This window comes from Strongylocentrotus purpuratus, unplaced genomic scaffold (genome assembly GCF_000002235.5).
Source record: "Strongylocentrotus purpuratus isolate Spur 01 unplaced genomic scaffold, Spur_5.0 spur5_scaffold_4, whole genome shotgun sequence".
In the NCBI taxonomy this organism is placed as follows: domain Eukaryota; kingdom Metazoa; phylum Echinodermata; class Echinoidea; order Camarodonta; family Strongylocentrotidae; genus Strongylocentrotus; species Strongylocentrotus purpuratus.
Genome location: NW_022145610.1, coordinates 6,269,842 through 6,289,968, shown reverse-complemented (window position 1 = coordinate 6,289,968; position 20,127 = coordinate 6,269,842). Strand labels below are relative to the sequence as shown.

Sequence of the window (20,127 nt, the reverse complement as noted above, 5' to 3'; positions counted from 1 at the left end):
ATAGGCCTATACTACAGTAAAGACCTGTATAGTACCTGTAACTATGCAGTCGAAATGACGCTTCGTGTACAACTACTACGGGCATAAATTATGTTATCAAAAGCAGGGGCGTCAATCCTTTTTCAAATGTGGGAGGGACGTAGTACAAGAGTTTGTCTGAGGGGGGATTTGGGCCCCCTCAGAAGTTAAAAGAAAATTAAATTTTCAAACTCATTCGGCGCGATTTGCTGCATACTTTCTTAGTAATATTTTGGCTGAAAATCATTGACTAGATTCCAATGGATTTTTTTCCTGAAAGAGGAATATCTTATGTCACTATTACAAAGACTCGGATACATATTTGCTATAAAAGCTTTATTATTTTTTTATTATTATGTAAAATGATTCCATGGAGTATCTTGATAACAACAGTAAGGTTTTAAAACTTAGTTTCTTCGTGTACCTGTCTTGTTATTCATTATCACTAACATAACGTTTTGGTACACTGTTTTGGTATCCTGTAAGCTATTTGTTTCATCACTTGCGCCAAATATTAAGTGTCCGTCCATTGTGACACTGTGTAAGACAAAACAGAAAAAAGCAACTTGTAACTCATGGCTGTAATTTGTCCAAATGAAACTATATAGAATATTATAATAAAGTATAAATAAAATATATGTAACTTTGAGTAATATGTGACCATCTATAGATATTGAATATTAGGATAACTCTGAAAAATCCCACACTAATATACAAGGTAACATTCCTTTTACCATACAGTATGATAACATTCCATTTATAATTAATAAATGTCTACAAAATGCTCAGCCCACCTCATATTAAAGATAAAGGTGAGTTCTGATTTTAAAAAAAGGAAAAGAATTCTTACAGAATCAAACGAAACTTACACTGAATGTTCAAGATTACAAACAAATGTCATTTGCCAAATAATTTTGGTAGAAAATGTATACTGGCTGAGTAATGAGCATAGAAAGATTAGGAAATCAAAGTTAGTAACCCCGACACCATTTGTGTAGTCCCATATACATCTCTCTGTACAGTGCCTGTTACTTTACCACGACTGGGCCAAATTTATTATGATTTTGATGACTCCAGAACTTTGCAGTACACACCAATACATGCTACATGATCAACTTTTTCTGATCTATTTCACACCTTTTCTTTCACAATGCAATCACATGACCAGAATTTATCTTTATCTTTAACGATAAAGTAATGCATCTTTAGTTTACACATCTTCACTTGAAAAAGGGAGATAATGGCATATCTCTTTATTAGTAAAACAAAAATCTTATAATATCAATTGGCAAAAATACAACAAATCTCTCAGAATAAGTGAAGTTATATCTTTTTGTGAGGTGTCCTTTAATGTAGATATGATAAATGTATATATACGAAGCAGATCTGTACGTGTTTCGGTTACTCAAATGTAAACTGGAGATCGGTGTCCGCCATCTTGTTTTTATACCATTCATCAAAGGCTTCGTTCTGTGCCACGGTAAAGTGGGTTTTCCAGCGACCACTTATTCCTGTATTTGAACAAATGTATTTAACAACAGATATAAAAGAACATTTTGTTATCGTTTCATTTGACAATTCTATCAAGGGTTGAAGTATATGCTATATTGAAATAGATATTGTCCATTTGTTCGTATACATTTCATTCATGCACACTGCCCCAGGCCCCAGAACGGAATGATTGGGCTATAGAAAACCCTACTAGTGAACTAACAACCAACCCAAACAAACACATACAAAACACACCAAAACATACGAAATTACCACGGTTGTCTGCGATATATCTTTGAAATGATTACTGTGCGCCATGAAGCCCCAGTCCCATATAAAGCCGGACCAGCACGGACGAGCACGGACCACACCGGACCATCCCGGACCATGGTCTGGAGTGATCCGGGATGGTCCGGGATGTTTTGTTCAAAAAATCGCAACCGCCGACCGTCTCCCCGGACCCAACACGGTACCACTACGGACCGCCCCGGACCGTCCGGGCATAGCCCCGGCAGCAGTACAGATCATTCCAGACCCAGCACGGAGCCGCCACGGACCGTCCCGGACCATCCCGGTGCCAACACGGTGCCAACACGGATGACACCGGACCATCCCGGATGGGGTCCGGGATGGTCCAGGGTGATCCGTGTCGCCACCGTGCTGGGTCCGGGATCATCCGTAGGGGCGCCGGGGTGATCCGGGGTCAATAACTCACTCCCGGACTGCCACGGATCAACACGGACCGCCCCGGCGCCACTACGGATGACCCCGGACCCAGCACGGTGGCTACACGGATCACCCCGGATCAAACTATTGTCCCGGACCGTCCCGGACCACCCCGGCAGTTTTTGACCGTCAAAAACATCCGGGGTCGACTCCCGGACCGCCCAGGACCATCCAGGACCATCCAGGACCACCCCGGTGCCAACACGGTGTCAACACGGACCGAATCCCGGATCACCCCGGATGGGGTCCGGGATGGTCCGGGACGGTCCGGGACGTATATGGGACTGTTGCTTAAATCCCTTTCCAATAATTAAATCTCACACTATTAGCGCAATTGTGGGACCGCAGTATTCTACACATCATTGAACTTGGATTGGACATAGAGAAGAAGAAAATGGTTTATACTGTATATACTTTAAGTATTTTGTACACTACATTGATATTGTTTCTCTGAAGTACCTAACAGCGTCATTAGACGGACAAATGTAGTTAAAAATGAGTCATTAAGTAGACATGGTCATTTAGCAGGACATTTTCATGTCCTGTTAACGATTGAACAATATAATTACTGCCCCTACTTACGTTTGCAAGCAGAGGAAACTTATAGGCCTCCCAAGAAATGAATAGGTTTATTCATTAGTCATTAGTTTAGTTATTTATATGTTTTCGAATTTAAGGTTAGGGTTAGGGTAATAATTATACCAGTTTTCATGTCCTGTTAAGGTACCATTTGGGGTTATATATATAGATGTCCTGTTAATACCACATTTAAGGTTATATCTACGGGATGTCTAAAATAGCGTATCAGGACAATTACCCCCTGGGCAATCACCCCCCGGAAAATTACCCCCCGGAAAACTACCCCCCAAGGACAATTACCCCCTGGAAATTTACCCCCCGGAGAATTACCCCCCAAGGACAATTACCCCCCAAGGACAACTACCCCCCGGAAAATTACCCCCCGGAGAATTACCCCCCGAGGACAATTACCCCCAAGGACAATTACCCCCCGGAAAATTACCCCCCGGAGAATTACCCCCCGAGGACAACTACCCCCGAGGACAATTACCCCCGAGGACGATTACCCCCGAGGAAAACTACCCCCGAGGACAATTACCACCCGAGGACAACTACCCCCCGAGGACAATTACCCCCCCCCTCCCTCGAACACCATTACCGCGGCCCGAGGACAATCACACCCAGGGAATTTGTAACACTGTGACGTATAATGCGAGCTCCTCTTCAAATTGCTATTTAGAGAAAATGTCATGAACTTTCATTTTCTTAGTTATTTATGACGGAATAGATTTGTTTCGTACAGGGGTTGTGTATAAATTATATTTATATTCGTAGCTCACATTCAAAGCCCTCGTACCCATCTGCCAAATCTTTTTGCTTGACGTACATGTATCCTCCTAGGAGGAGATTTCACCCGCCCCTCTCGCTCTGTATCCATTCCACCTTTGTGAAGTTTGACTTAATATGCCACGTGTATTGAATCAAATTCAATTGCCAGAAGACGCATGTATCAAATCAAAGTACGGAATTTACATTTCTTAGAAATTTAACAATACATTGCGCGCAGATGAGTACGCGTTAATACAGCTAGTCTCCCCAAAAATGGCCCAACAAAGAAATTAGGATGTAAGATATCATTATTTATGCATCCTCTGTAACTTTTCTAATCAGCTGATCGTATATTTGTCTTTGTATGTATAATGGGCCCTCATCCATGATCTATTCCAAAATTAAGGTTCTCTTCATGTTTATAAATGTAATGTAATATATATATATATATATATATATTTCTGTTGTCATGGTGAACTAAAATATGTTTTCTTGTACTGTAATTTATTTTGAAATAAAAATTGCCTTCAAGTTAAATATATGGTATGTACGGTGCCATATTAAAAGAAAATAAGTATCCGCACGTGGGTACATTCATCTCAATGATTTTGTAATTCCAGAGCAGCGTTTTTTTCAACTGGGGTGCCGCAAGAGAATGTTAGTTACATGACAATTTTTTTTGGCAAACGTTGATTTTGTGAAAAACAAATATCAGAAACGGGTAGAGTATTTATTTTCATGAGAAAATAAAATGTAAACAAATAATAAAATGTCTTTCTTCCTTGCTCACTGACAATATTTTGCGAATATATATCTTTTATTTCGACATCACATTGTTACCACACTCATCACAATTATAAACATGATGAATCAAGGCAACGAGAGGCCCGAATATCCTCATATTCGTGTTTCAAGGTCATGACCGAATATTTCACTTTATATTCGTGTACATTCGGCGGTGAGGCGCCCGCATACCTTAAATCTGTGCTAGTGTGTTGATTACAACATTATGTTTTACCATTTTGAAAATGTCTTGTCCTTGTTTTTCTTGCTCGTTCACTAAATCAAGAAACAAATGTGCCCATACGTGTGTACATAGCACTTGACGAGTGCCAGAGTGATGCAAAATAAATAGTTTGTGAAGAATTTAAGATTCGTGTCGAACAAAAAGTTGAAATAACGCTGCACAAGAGAAATCCTTCGTAGAAAACAGCAACCACAGTGTTGTTGCATAGATTATAGTTAAAGAAAAATGTGTAGTAATGAGGAAGATCACGCGCAAGTATTTGAACGAATGTGGGTTCATGCACGGGATTTTATAGGCTCGTAGCCTTCACAGCATCTCTCAACGTGACAGATCGTCTTTTCCTATTGAATCCTGATTGTCCCCGGGGGGGGGGGGGTAATTGTCCTCGGGGGGTAATTTTCCGGGGGTAGTTTTCCGGGGGGTAATTATCCTTGGGGGTAATTGTCCTCGGGGGGTAATTATCCGGGGGGTAATTGTCCTTGGGGGGTAATTGTCCTCGGGGGGTAATTCTCCGGGGGGTAATTTTCCGGGGGGTAATTGTCCTTAGGGGGTTATTGTCCTCGGGGGGTAATTCTCCGGGGGGTAATTCTCCGGGGGGTAATTGTCCTTGGGGGGTAGTTTTCCGGGGGGTAACTTTCCGGGGGGTGATTGCCCAGGGGGTAATTGTCCTAGAACCCTAAAATAGAAATGTAACGGGATTTTGAATGGCAAGATCTTAAGCATTTAACCATCCTGAATGAAATTTTTGCGAGTAATTTGTAAGTAGTATCCCCTAAACTCTGAATTGTACAGATATTTAAGTCGAATTCTGACATCTTTGTAAATATGTATCCTTTTTTAAATATTACAAATCTAGCATGTAGAATGGCATAAGTGTAATTGTGCTATTGAACTCATTCTACCTCATAAATTCCTGGTATAATCACCACTGACACAGTTTTAGATTGATAAAACATTTGTGAAATGTCTTGAACATGTAATCAAAACACTTTTGAATTACAAGAAGGAAAAAATATACGTAACAAACACTAAAGATTGCTTATGATATATCCATTCTTAGAAGATCTATGAACATTGCATAACATGCCCTGAGGGTTGCTCCACATATTTTTAAACTGTATTTTTACTGTGACTTTGTCTCTATAAAAGAGGTACTACAGGGATTACATATGTAAATGTTCCTTCTTAACCCCCTTTTTATAATCAAGAATTGAAGTTACTAAATCTTTCAAACTTTCAAAACCTCATTAACAGATCCGTCTTCATAAATTTTAATATATTGATATAAGTAATTACATAATGCCTTTTTAAAAGTAATACTATTATGTTTTCTCGCATATTGTATTCATGTAATCAGCTATCCCTTCATTTACTCATCATCTGTCTGAAAAAAAATTACCATCTAATATTGACACCTTCGTGCAATTAAATACTCAGCACATTTATATTAATTTAAACAGAATTTTGTTCTTAACAGTTAAAAGTTTACATGCTATAAAAATGTATTTGTGTTTTATTCCTATTTCATATATTACTTTCTTAAGTATTTTAATAGAAGTATTTCTTTGTTTCTAATCTCGTTTTTTCATCAGGTTTCTGGTTATATTTGTTTACGGGTTCAATGTTATTATTTCCAGTCGGGGATGCAGCCTTGTAAGGTTTTTTTTTCAAACCTTTTGCTGCATCTCCAGAAATGTTTGGCTTTTACTGAAAGTCCAAATAAATAAAAATATGGATACAAAATACAAATACTTTAGAGCTTGCTAAGGATTGTTCAGACGCCCCGTATACGCGTGTTGTGCACTGATACTACCCAAAGCGCTTTCCTAGTAACACTGATTTGTGTGCGTATGTGTGCGTGCGTTATCGAATAATAAATTATGGAATGTACTAAAAACGGAGATAACCATAATTTCTACATTAGGCCTAAAACAATATTTTTACCTTTGTTAATAAAGGAGAACTCGCCAGATGCTTTCACTAGCTTGCCTTTCCCGCTGTCCGCCAATTTCTTGAATGTTTCTTTCTGTGCGTCAATGTGGCTGAATTTAACAACGCTACGTAGAACTTCCTCCGATAGAGGGCGACCAATACCACTTGCAATTTTCTGAATGTACTTTGCCGGTTCCTAAGAAGAAAACAAAAGTCCTGCATAATGAAACTTAGCTTTTAATCATTACTAAGCTAGTTCTAGTATATTCATAAGTTTGTATTGTGTTTAGGCATACGCCATGTAACACCGATCGTATGGATAAACAGCTTGGACAAAATAGTTATTGACAAAGATTGTGCTCCCTGATCCTATATGTCTCTGATCTGAAGAGGAGAACTGTGGTATAGTGGTCAATTTATTTGATATATCTTCCAATTGATATAATCAAAGCACTTAACCACTTCCTTGAAAAACGAATGTTCTCGGACAAAACTTAACTACAAGACCGAATAGACGTACTGCATTTCCTCTATATGTAATACTTAAGATGAAACTTCAATAGTTTTTACGATGGGAAATTTACATGGGAATCGAGTAGAGAGAGAGAGAGAGAGAGATGGTTAGAGACAGAATCTCATATCTCATACGACCTATAAACAAAAGTGACTTTTGTTGTGATTATAAAAACTACTGCTTTTTTCTTAAATTGTCAATAGGTCTTAAGATTTTGAATGAACCATACCTTTTTCAGATCCTCGTAGAAAACAAAGGTTACATTCTCATGGTCTCTTTGCTCCCAGAATCGGCGTACATGTTCTGGCCAAGGACCCCAGTGCATTTCTAGTAGATTAATATAAACAAGCAAACAAAACGACAAATGAACAAACGTTTTTATTCAGTTGATGCGGTTAATTCATTATCTAGTGTCATGGATTACATCGTAGAAGGACACCAATTGGTTGAGAAAGTTACATTTTTCCATTCATTGTCTACCAGTTTAGTATTAATATAAACATCACACTTGCTGATGGGCTTATATGATGTAGTTCTGGGAATCGGTAGATGGATCCTAAGGAAACAATTATAACGCGTCACGAAGTCTTAATAGTGATTTACATTTAAATAAAAATGTCACCAGTTAGCGCAAAAAATAGTGTTACGCAAAAAAGGGTTAAAAAGTCTTTTGAAATTGGTATGCAACACAATTAATATCACGGTATTAGTCTCTTTTTGTTCCACCAAACTAAAGTTTTGCGATATGCACAAATGCATTTCTCAACACGAAATATTGCACTAAATATATTTTGTTATTTTCACTCAAAATTAATTCAGCCATGCTCACTTTTAATCACTTCACTGATATCTTATTTAACATTGAATACAACACACCAATTTATAATACAAATGATAAAGGAATTTTTAATCGCGTCCCTTGCATGGGCTGTTCTTTTATTCGACCAACTCGGCCGAGGCCACGGTCATCATCAAGCATTTACGCTTACGACATGTGGTCTCCTGCTTTTTTCCTTTGTAAGAAACTTGTACTTTCACTAGAAACATATTTTGTCAAACTTACATGTTTTTATTCATTATATTTATGAGTATGATGTTAGGGGAATCCTCCACCTAACAAACTAATATTTCTTTGCCGACGCCCTTCCATTTTATGAGTTGAAATGCACATTGCACATAAGGTGTCATGTTGTTGACCATAGGACTGTTTCCTCGATAGGCCCGGTCTTTGACGCACAATGTGAAAGTGACATTGTATACTTTGAAATAGAAATTGCCTTCAAGTTTTATGTACGGTGCCGTGTCAAAAATAAAATAAATATCCGCTCTCTGGTAATTCATCTCATTTGATTTTGTAACTCCAGCACAGCATTTTTCAACCGGGGTGCGCAAGAGAATGATTTGAAAAACGTTGATTTTGTTTTAAAAAAATCAAATATCAGACACGGTTAAAATATGTAATGACATGAGAAAATAAAATTTTGAAGAAACTAAAGTGTCTTCCTTCCTCGCTCGCTGACAATATATTGTCAGCAAGGCAAATAAGGGCAACGAGAGACCCGAATATCCTCGTATTCGTGTAGCAAGGTCATGACCGAATATATCACTTTTTATATATGTACATTCGGCGGCAAGGTGCCCGCATACAGTACTTTAGATCGTTTCTAGTGTGTGGATTACAAATTATTTTTTTAGTAGGTCTTTTTACTAGTTTGGAAATGTATTCTCCTTTTTATTCTTAAATGTGCCAATACATGTGTGCATAGCACTTAACGAGTTCCAGAGTCATGCAAAATTAATAGTCTGTACAGACTTTGGGATTTGGGAGAAACTTTTTGTGACTAACAAAAAGTTAAAATAACGCTGCTCAAGAGTAATGTATTTCTATGTATTTTGAAAAGCGCTGGACAATTACCTAACCCTTACATCCTTCGTGGAAATCAGCAACCGCACTGGTGTCGCATAAATACAAGGGAAATGTGTAGTAATGAGGAAGACAACGTGCTATAGTATTTGAACGAATTTGGGTTCATGCAGAGGATCTTATGGACTCGTAGCCATCTCTCAATGTGTCAGATCGTCTTTCGCTATTGAATCCTGATTGTCATCGGGGGGAATTATCATCGGGGGGGGGGGGTAATTGTTTTCGGGGGTAATTGTCCTAGGGGGTAATTGTCCTCGGGGGGGGGGGCTAATTGTCCTAGGGGGGGGGGGGGTAATTGTCCTGGGTGGGTAGTTTTCCGGGGGTGATTTTCCGGGGGGTAATTGTCCTTGGGGGTAGTTGTCCTCGGGGGTGATTCTCCGGGGGGGGGGGGGGTAATGTTCCAGGGGGTAGTTTTCCGGGGGTAGTTTTCCGGGGGTAATTTTCCGGGGGGTGATTGCCCTAGGGGTAATTGTCCTCGAGGGTAATTGTCCTAGGGGAGTAATTGTCCTCGGTGGGTAGTTTTCCGGGGGGTAATTTTCCGGGGGGTAATTGTCCTTGGGGGGTACAGTAGTTGTCCTCGGGAGGTGATCTCGAGGGGTAATATTCCAGGGGGTAATCGTCCTTTGGGGTAGTTTTCCGGGGGGTGATTGCCCAGGGAGTAGTTGTCCTAGAACCCCTTCGTGGGTATGATAAGCGTCGGGAAAAAAACACATCGTCCAAATGATACCCTTTTGTGAATGGGATATTATGCTTTCAACACAAGCTATTAATTTAAAGCAATGTTCACTTTTCTCATTCGTATTAATTTCTTGTACGATATCATGGTGCGTCAAAAACGTTTCATTAGCTGATGTCAGGCCACGTCAGCGCCTCATGTACGAAGGACATTAAAGAGCAATTGATTACCACCAGACACCAAGTCCTTGATCGCCTTGTCCATCGTTAGAGGTAGAGCGGGGTTCTTTCCTACAAAGTTGAACCACGACACAATGATATCCTTGGGATTGCGGGCAACGTACACAACCTACAAATATGATAATTTCAGATAAAAGATGATAATCATTTAACATGAGAGGGAATGGAAATGGACAGGATAGTAGTGCATTTATAAGAATTTATTTACATAGCTCCCGGGATGCTTGGCTCTTGGGCCTAAATCTGAACCTAGCTCAAGCTTAATCTTATACAAACATTGCATTGATATATGAGAGGGTATTTTGCAGTTAAAGCTTGAATTTTCCACAAGCGACTAGTTGGCAAAAGCAACATGACTCTTTAAACTTTAAAGTGATAGTTGAGTTCTGTTGCAGAGGGCGCTACATAAAATTATTTTTGTGTGAGATAATGAAAAACTGTGGGTCAAATTTAAAAGAACATACAATTTAAATGACAAAATCATCTTTATTTGATCGAAATCGGTTCAGAGACGGTTGAAATATTCATAAATATAACCATTTTAAATATTTGTGTACCACCATAAATATTAGATAATTTGAACCGGCCGTTGAAAAAAACGAAATTATTCCAGCCAATGCCGGTGTTGGCTTTTTGTTGGCTCTTTCGTGCTGGTTTTAATACGCACAACCAGCCGGCCCATGGTTTGTTGTTATTAATTAATTAATTAATTAATTAATGGTCACCGTATTTTTTACATGTAGAGCTGAATTGGTAGGATTGTATTGGCTAAATTTCACACATTTTGGGGTCTAAAATTACCTTCATAGCAATTTTAGGTCCTATAAAAGGGCACTACCACTTATTTCCAAGCCAACTCGTGTTGCAAATACATCTGCTACTTTAATTAATAATATTTTTTCTAATGTTACTCCACATTTTGATTCTTACATTATTCTTTCAGACATATCTGACCATTACCCCATTGTGTTGTGACTCACTACACGGTTTCAAAGCCATTTAACAACAATGGTCCTTACCCAAGTAGACGTAAAATAACTGTAGAGAATTTAGCTCGCCTTGGCGCTAATCTCGAAAATACTGATTGGTATAGTGTTTATTCCGAAAATGAAATTAATAATTCTTATGAAATGTTCTCTAGTATATTAAACACTAATTAGATACTAACATGCCGAAACAAAAAGTCAAACATGGTTATAAGAAAACGCCCAAACTCCCTTGGATTTCTAAGTCTATATTGCGATCAATAAATCGGAAGAATAACCTTTATTATAAATATAAAATAAAAGGCACTGAGCAATCAAGGAGAAAATATACATCATATAAAAACATTTTGACTCGGATTATTCGATTAGAAAAGAGAAATTACTTTGTAAATCGTTTGAAACTTTTTTAAAAATGATATGCAAAACACTTGGAAGGTAATCAAACAAGCAATGAACCAAGTTAATAATAAATCTGAGGTAAATAAGATCAAATTTGATAATGAGATTGTTGAAGACCCAAAAAATAAAGTTAATATTTGTAATACTTATTGTTCTTTAATAGGTGATAATCTCGCTAAAAACATTCCGCCTTCAAACACAAATTTTGTGGAGTTTTTAGGCCCTCACAATCCAAATTCTATTTTCTTTGTTCCAACTAATAGGCAAGAAATTATGAAAATTGTTTCTATTCTGAAAGATAAGAAAAATTCAGGGTATGATGGAATCAATAATGTCATACTAAAATCCATTATTCCCTTTATTGCAAATCCATTTGTTCACATCTTTAATATATCACTTTTACATGGTAAATTTCCTAATTCTATGAAAATAGCCAAAATAATTCCGTTATTTAAAAAGGGTGATAAATTGGATGTGGGTAAGTACCGCCCGATTTCTTTATTATCTTCATTTTCTAAAGTTTTGGAAAGAATAATCTAAATCCGGATGATGTCCTTTTTGAAAAAATATGATGTATTTTCAAACTTCCAATTTGGTTTTAGAGAAAAGCACAGCACCGTTCATGCTTTGATGTCTTTTGGTGAGAAGGTTGCCCACGCAATTGATACATCGTCACACACTGTAAGTATATTCCTGGACTTCTCCAAGGCCTTCGACACGATCAATCACGAAATTTTACTTTACAAACTATCTCACTATGGTGTACGTGGAAAGGCCTTGGAGTGGTTCAGGAGTTACCTCTCTAACAGAAAGCAATATGTACACTTAAACGATCATGCATCTGAATTATGCAATATTAGTTGTGGTATCCCACAAAGTAGTCTGGTAGGCCCGCTACTCTTTATTCTTTATATAAATGACTTTTGTAAATCGTCTAACTCCCTGTCGTTTATTTTATTTGCAGATGATACTAATTTATTTTTTTCACACAAAAATCCAAACGTCCTGGTTGATAAAATCAATGCCGAGTTATTAAATATATTGCAATGGATACAAGCGAATAAATTGTCACTTAAGCTCCAGAAAACAAACTACATGCTATTTAGTAACTCTTTGGATTCATTACCCTCTGACATTATTTTTGACAATACCCCTTTGAAACATGTCCCTCTCACCAAATTCTTGGGTATAACAGTCGATGATAAACTTTCTTGGAAACCACACATTGATAATATTTGTAAAATCATTTCGCGCAATATTGGTGTTATTAATAGACTAAAATTGTACTTACCACAATCATCATTATTTATGCTGTATTCTTCATTGATCTTGCCATATTTTAATTACGGTCTTCTAGTTTGGAGCAATACACATCATACATTGTTGGAAAGAGTTCTATTGCTGCAAAAGAGAGTTATTCGTATTATCTGTAATGCCCCCATACGCTCTCATACGGATCCTCTGTTTTTTGAAAATAACATCTTAAAAATTAAGGATTATTTTGTACTTATTTCAGCTCGGTCAATTTATGTTTAATTACAATAAAGGTATACTGCCCTCTGTGTTTAATGATATGTTTCTTAAAAACCATGCTGTTCATAGATATCCCACTCGACAATCCGATGAGTTTCACTTACCTCTTTTGAGAACATGTTCTGCACAGAACACGTTCATTTTTGAAGGCCCTAAATTTTGGAATACTTTGCATAACGATTTGAAAACTTCCCCTTCACTAATTGCTTTTAAAAAAAAGTTAAAATTTTCCTTATTACAATCTTATAATATTTAGAAAATTATTGTGATAGAACATCTCCTTCCCAATTTTCTTTTCTTTCCCTCTTTTCTTCAGCCCATCCAAAACAAAAAACTACTTGCCATCACGTTCTTGCTCTTTTTGTTTCAGCTATCTCAAGGATTTTGTGCGCTCCCTATTTCGTGCTCAATCTCTACAACTTTCCTTTTCTCTCACTCTCCTTCCCTCCAAACGCACTAAGCCCGCATTTTCCCCCTTCCCCCCCTTTTTTCTTCTTCTTTTTTCTGTTCTTTCTTTGTCATGTAATTTGTTACGTCTTCTTGTTTACAGTCATTGCGTGTTTTAATAAATGTTCTCTGTTGGCCACTATTCTTCTTTCATTAACCTTGGTGTCATCTTTGAAAATGATCTTAGGATGGATGATTATATAAAAAATATTTGTCGCTCAGCTTCATATGCCTTGTACAAGATAGGTGGTATTAGAAATTTTCTTGATAAAAAATCTACCGAAACGCTTATACATGCATTTATTACATGCCGTCTTGATCAATGCAACAGCCTTCTTTATGGCCTTCCGGAGTCGCACATTGCAAAACTCCAGAGAATCCAAAACTCTGCTGCCAGGCTTGTAACACGCACACGTTCTTGTGAACACATCACCCCAGTACTTCGCGAATTGCATTGGTTGCCGGTGACGTACCGCATCATGTACAAAATCTTAGTTTTAACTTATAAATGCATTCATGAATTGGCACCAATTTATCTGCAAGAATTAATCGAGGAATACAAACCCTCACGCAATTTACGGTCATCTTCACAATTAAACCTCGTATCTACTTCTGTGTCAACTCTCTCTTATGGTAATCGCTCCTTTCGCAAAGCTTCTGCTGAACTTTAGAACAAATTACCTTTAAATGTAAAAAACTGTCAAACCGTTAACCTATTCAAAACTAGTCTCAAGACACATTTATTCAAAATTGCGTTCGATGATTAATTATCTCTGTTCACTTTGATGTGTATTCCATATGTATTGTTATTTGTAGGTTTATTTGCATTTTTAGTTTTGTATAAGATGTAATTGTATATCAGTCTATTTTGTGTGTATAGCGCTTAGAGACTTCGGTGGTAAGCGCTTTATAAGTAACGTTTTTATTATTATTATTATTATTGATTATGTATTCAACATTTTGTTCACACTTATTATCATCTGAGGGGTCCACAATTTACAAGCTTTGCTTTTCAGTGGACCTCTCCATTTTCCCAAAATATAAATGCAATTAAATTTTAAAATTCATTTTTTTGTCTTCCTAAAATGTATAAATTATTATCAAGATTTGTTCATTACCAATGTAACTATGTTTTATATACATTTTACATTGTATTCGTTATTATGTATTGTATTTTGTTGGAAATGAAAAAATAAAAATGAATGAAATGAATGAAAACTAGAAATGTCATAAATAAGAATATGAGCAATAACCATGCACTTTGAAGGCATTTGCGGTCTGAAACAAGAACTCAACTATCCCTGATCAGAGTAACAAGTCTTTGGTGCAGGCAGTCCTGTTCATCTGTTGAACAATATAAAACATGCAAAACAAAACTTTGAATTTGCCCCCCCCCTATCACTCAGAATTCCAAGGCCTGCTTAAACCACTGTGCGGACCAGATTCAGAGCAGCCGTACAAATAAAAAGAACAAGTCTCAAAACAGAACGAACCTTGGACTTCAGTAGGTCTTGAGGCAGAAGGTCAAAGTTCAGGTGACTCAAAATAACCCGGGGTGAGGGCGCTTTTTCGATGACATCCAAGAATGGGGACAAGTCTAGAGGATGTAACTTTTCCTTCTCCTTAGAAGTAGGAAAATCTTGATCCATACATATCATTTCTGCGGTGGATGAGTAGAGGGATCGATTGATTTGATCTGGATCCCCGCCGCTTAGGATAAGACCAACGATCTCCATCATCCAGTGGGTTCCTGTAATTGGGAGAAGAACATGATTGCCATATCGGTCCGACAACATTTTATTATTTTGTGTGTTTCGGCCAATAAATTGAATCGAAAGAACGATATTTAATACATTTGCATTTTGATGATAAAGCGATGATATTCATTGGTAACGTTATGAGATGTTATTAGACACCATCTGTCTTTGATATTAGGAGATAAGCCGAAGGCCCTTTTGGCAATAAATCAAATCCAGGCGGACAGATAATGTCGGCATCTAAACAATAAAAGTGGATAGCACCTCATCTCTGAGGGTCTAGAAAAGGTGGAAGTCCTTTTTACATGAGGAAAAGGATTCTTTGTCCTTTCCTGACCTACCACGTAGCCCGTATCCAGAAATGCTTCTGTTAACGTCAACCTCGAAGATGTAAAGAAACTACCACTCAGCATCAACACATCCAAAGCTATAGGCCCAGACTAGATGATGAAGATGGTGAGGACTCGAGCCACTGAAGAAACTTGAGTTAAACTTGAAGAAACCAGTTATTCAACGCAATGTGTGCAGTGTTTGATTTGATTTTGGTGTAGGAAAGTACTCTGAAGGCGCGTCAGACACTGCGCCATCCGCTGGCGCAGTCATACGTTAGTGACAATACGCCTCGTTTGCTAGAGGCTTTGTATTTGTATTCATTAACATTTATTTCCCTCTCAACAGTACAATATGAAACACGATGTATATATAAATTATATATGTGACAATGATTTGAACATAGAGTATACAGTAAATAATTCAGATAACAGAAGAAGGCGAAAACCCGAAAAGCATAGTTTGAGTTAGGAACGCCGATAATAATCTAACACACTTACTGAGAGAACATTAATAGATATTATCATGAAAATTGCATATTGTATAACAGAACGTTGATAGGAAAGAAAAAAAAGTAAATTGAAGAAAAACTGAGAAGAGAATTAAGTATGGGAAGGCATGTTCACTTATAAAGAGAAAGTTAACTCAATTGCATATTCCGAGCCCCCCCCCCTGTCTTTATTTTCAATAGTCAATTATACCTCCCAACCATCACCTGATTTAGGATATGTCACAATCCAGACGTCATCTTCTCGCACTTGAAATGTTTTCATCCGGTCGATACTGGAATCCAGGACGACGTTGGGATATTTAATACCTTTGTACTCGTGCTCAGATCTAATATCCGGACCGTTGTCGTTCCTAGCCATCTACAGAATTGATGTAATAATAATAATAATAATAATAATAATAATAATAATAATAATAATAATAATAATAATAATAATAATAATAATAATAATAATAATAATACAGTGTTTAAACCAGCAGGCGCGTACGCAGGGGGGGGGGGGGGGTTAGGGGGTTGAACCTCCCCCTTTGGTTTTTTATGTGTGTAAACCCCCCTAAAATCCCCCCCCCCCCCCTTTGGATTTTTTTTTTTTTTTTAATTAGTAAAAAAAATAAAAAAATTATGCCCATAGCTAACCTAAAAAAGGTGACCTTACTCCCCCCCCCCCCCCAACAAAGAAAAATGTCAAATTTTCAAATTTCGAGACCAAAAAAAAAAAAAAAAAAGTGTCCTCTCATGCTAAGCATTTACGTAAATCAAATTGTTATCTTATAGATGTGCTTGAATGAAAAATGATATTGTTTACTGAAGGTACATGTTTTGTTTATACGGATTATACTAATTTCAATATTGCATTACGAACCATATTCTCTATTAGCCAATAATAGGAAGTGAAACTATAATTTCTCCATTCGTCTTAGGTGAGTTATATGTCCATTTTGTTCTTCATATACATGTACCTTGCTCACATGACATTATAGGCCTCCTTTGAAGGATGCAAAACAGATAATTTTTCTTTGCACTGATCATAATTTATTCAACTATTACATTATTCCTATGAATTTTCTCAAGTCATATCATAAAACACTTATTTTTCCACATCCATTACCCACTTCCGTTATCCCACCATCAATATTCTTTGATCTAAGGTGTATCTATAATTGTTTGTTATGAATGTACTATTTTTAATGACTTTGTAATACTATTGTATTTTGTGCAGTATCCTTGTGTTATTACTTATGTAAATTGCACTCTATTCAGCCGAAAGGCTGTCATGTACAATGTTTTTTATACCACAATAAATAAATAAGTAAATAAATAAATAAATAAATAAATAAATAAATAAATAAATAAATAAACTGTACCATAATTATTTAAGTTCTCTGGCAATCAAATCATAATCGTCTGAGTGATTATAACAGCCATGTGAAGAAGTTGAGGTCAACTGGAAATTTATTGTTATCTTTTTGTCTCAGTAAAAGATTAGACATGTATTTGTAGTGGTCCATATCAGATTAGTGCCATGATTGCATTCAATTGATCTATGTAAATAATGGCATGTCTTCTATGACAAAACATCATGATAAATAAACCAAGTTCAAGGGTCCCCAGCATGCCCCGAACGAACTTTCATCAAGATGCCAGTCTTGATGGGCTATGCATAAAAAGTAGCAATTTCTTGTTCTAGCCTTTTGCTTGAATCCGTATGCATAAACATGACCAGTTGCTTGCAAGCAAAAGTTTTTACTAGGAAGCACTAGCAACTGATTGATGTGAAATGTTAATTCTCGTATTATAGAGAAAAAACAAATTTTGTACAGGAGTAGAATAAATTGAGCAGAAATCGCTCCCAAGACCTATCGGAAACCATTCCGAGTTAAAAAGATAATGTGAGTATTTAACTTATATATATTTTTACCTGAACATGATGAGAAACTTGAAGGATGTCAGGAAAGGCCTCCCCTACTCGCGTGACATTTGAATACACTTTACGAAACCCGCCTTTTTCCTCCTGGAATCGTTTTTGCACCAAACTGACGTCGCTATTGTTTTAACAGTAAGCAATTACTTGAAGGCCTACTTGAAGTGATTATTTGCAAACAATGTAATTGAATGTCTAACTAGCAAGACTACTGGTTGCATCAGGTATTCTGGACACAATGCAGTTACAAATTTCCAGAATGATGACAATTTTTCTGACGATTTTTATCGTCCATTCTTAATCCCCCTCCTATTCTGAGAATTGTTGTGAGGGATCCCTCTACCTACTCCGCCTCTCTGTCCTCCTCCCTCTCTTTATCTCTCTCTCTCTCTCTCTCTCTCTCTTTCTCTCTATCCATCTAACCTGCTCTTCATCTTTCTACCTGTCTATCCATTTACTCTCTCTCCCCCTTCTATTTCTCTCTCTACTACATTTAGCCGTAACATATTTTTGTTGTATTCATCTTTGTGCTAGTCTAGTGTATGTGTATTCTATTTTGTTCCTAGTTTAATTCAATGAAACTTCACGCAATTTCCGTATTTGAAGAGCTCCAAAAAGAACTACATCCAGAAATCCAAGTTCTGAGAAACACACAATTTTTTATATATCATAGTTGGCAATGACAGTTTGGAATGATACTTTGCCTATTACTATACTATTGTATTATGCAAGTATAAAACCACTCTTTAAACATATCTAAGTCTTCACAAATAATTTTCATGAATTCATGTCATTTTAATTTTTGTGGATGTAGTACTGTATGCTGTATGCAAGTTACAGTGCATGACTTGAATGGATATAGTATCTTTTGGAACCAAGCTCTTCATTTCATGATTTACAGCACATTCTTTCATGCTTAAAGTTACTATGATTCAGGATTATTCATTTCTATAATACTTTAAGAAAATGTTAATGTTTTGTAAAATGTTGAATCTGAATCAAAGCAACCAATCAATCAATCGTCGAAATATGAAAAATGTTAGTATAAGCACCATCTCTGGCCCTTTTAATCAACGGATATTAAGCTGTGATTAATTCGGCTTGTTTGAACTTCAAGTTAATGTATATTGTATGGGTGGTATTAAACCTTGCAAATGACTCTACTAAAACATAAAATGATTGTCAGATGAATCGAACAATATAAGCAGACTCCTACATACTTCGACTAAAATTGTTGCTTATATTAAAAAATTAAATGCCATCAATCACGCTTACCTTTTGCAGAGAAGAAAGGATCTAGAAAGTGCAGAAGTGAGCCGCGTCGGCTGGAGAATTGAAATTTCAAAATGACTATCACATAAACAGTATGCTAATCTTCAAACCAACATGTATTCGTTTGAGCTAAAGTGCTACAGTGCGGGAAGAAATTACCTCAAAAGAACAGAAGTGCGCCGCGTTCGTGTAGAAAATTGATGTTCGGTGTGAAAATAACTATTACGTATTCGGCAGGCAAATGTTCCGACCAACATCTATTATGGGCTAAAGTGCCAGCTATATTTGCTTTGGATTGTGCAAATAAAAGTATTGACCCGGGACTTTTGGAAAGTCATGCATACGACCAATCCTAGACTTTGGTAAAGGTGTTAAATAAATAAATGAAATAAAATAAATGCATTCATGAAACGGCACCAATTTATCTGCAAGAATTAATCGAGGAATACAAACCCTCCCGCAGTTTACGGTCATCTTCACAATTAAACCTCGTATCTACTTCTGTGTCAACTCTTTCTTATGGTAATCGCTCCTTTCGCAAAGCTTCTGCTGAACTTTGGAACAGATTACCTTTAAATGTAAAAAACTGTCAAACTGTTAACCTATTCAAAACTAGTCTCAAGACACATTTATTCAAAATTGCGTTTGATGATTAATTACTCTGTTCACTTTGACGTGTATTCCATATGTATTGTAATTTGTATGTCTATTTGCATTTTTAGTTTTGTATAAGATGTAATTGTATATCAGTCTATTTTGTGTGTATAGCGCTTAGAGACTTCGGTGGTAAGCGCTTTATAAGTAACGTTTTTATTATTATTATTATTTATTAAATTATCAACGGTATTCTGATTGGGATTTTTATAGAGCAACTTTGACGAGGGGAGGGGGTTAGGGCTGGATTTCAGTCACGAAAAGGCAGGTCGCGAATTTTGTACAGCTAGAATATGGTGAAATGTCCAGTTGTTCTAAAAAGTATACCTGTTTCAGACTACATGATATGGGACCACTTTCTTAATCCTAAATGGGCCGGATTGTGTATACCAAACGTGTGAGGTACCAATGAGGCGAATTGCA

At 36.9% G+C, this 20,127-nt stretch overlaps 1 protein-coding gene across 1 annotated transcript; it reads right to left on the bottom strand.

Annotated features, from left to right (window-relative positions):
* Positions 1-1,162: 1,162 nt before the first annotated feature.
* Positions 1,163-19,234, bottom strand: LOC755803 (sulfotransferase 1C4). The gene is made up of 7 exons (XM_030998049.1): positions 19,054-19,234; positions 16,062-16,215; positions 14,753-15,009; positions 9,886-10,003; positions 7,285-7,382; positions 6,554-6,737; positions 1,163-1,529 (listed from the first exon to the last, which is right to left on the bottom strand). Exons 2-7 carry the CDS (start codon positions 16,213-16,215, stop codon positions 1,420-1,422), a joined length of 921 nt encoding a protein of 306 aa, XP_030853909.1. The 5' UTR covers positions 19,054-19,234; the 3' UTR covers positions 1,163-1,419.
* Between the last annotated feature and the right edge of the window lie 893 nt (positions 19,235-20,127).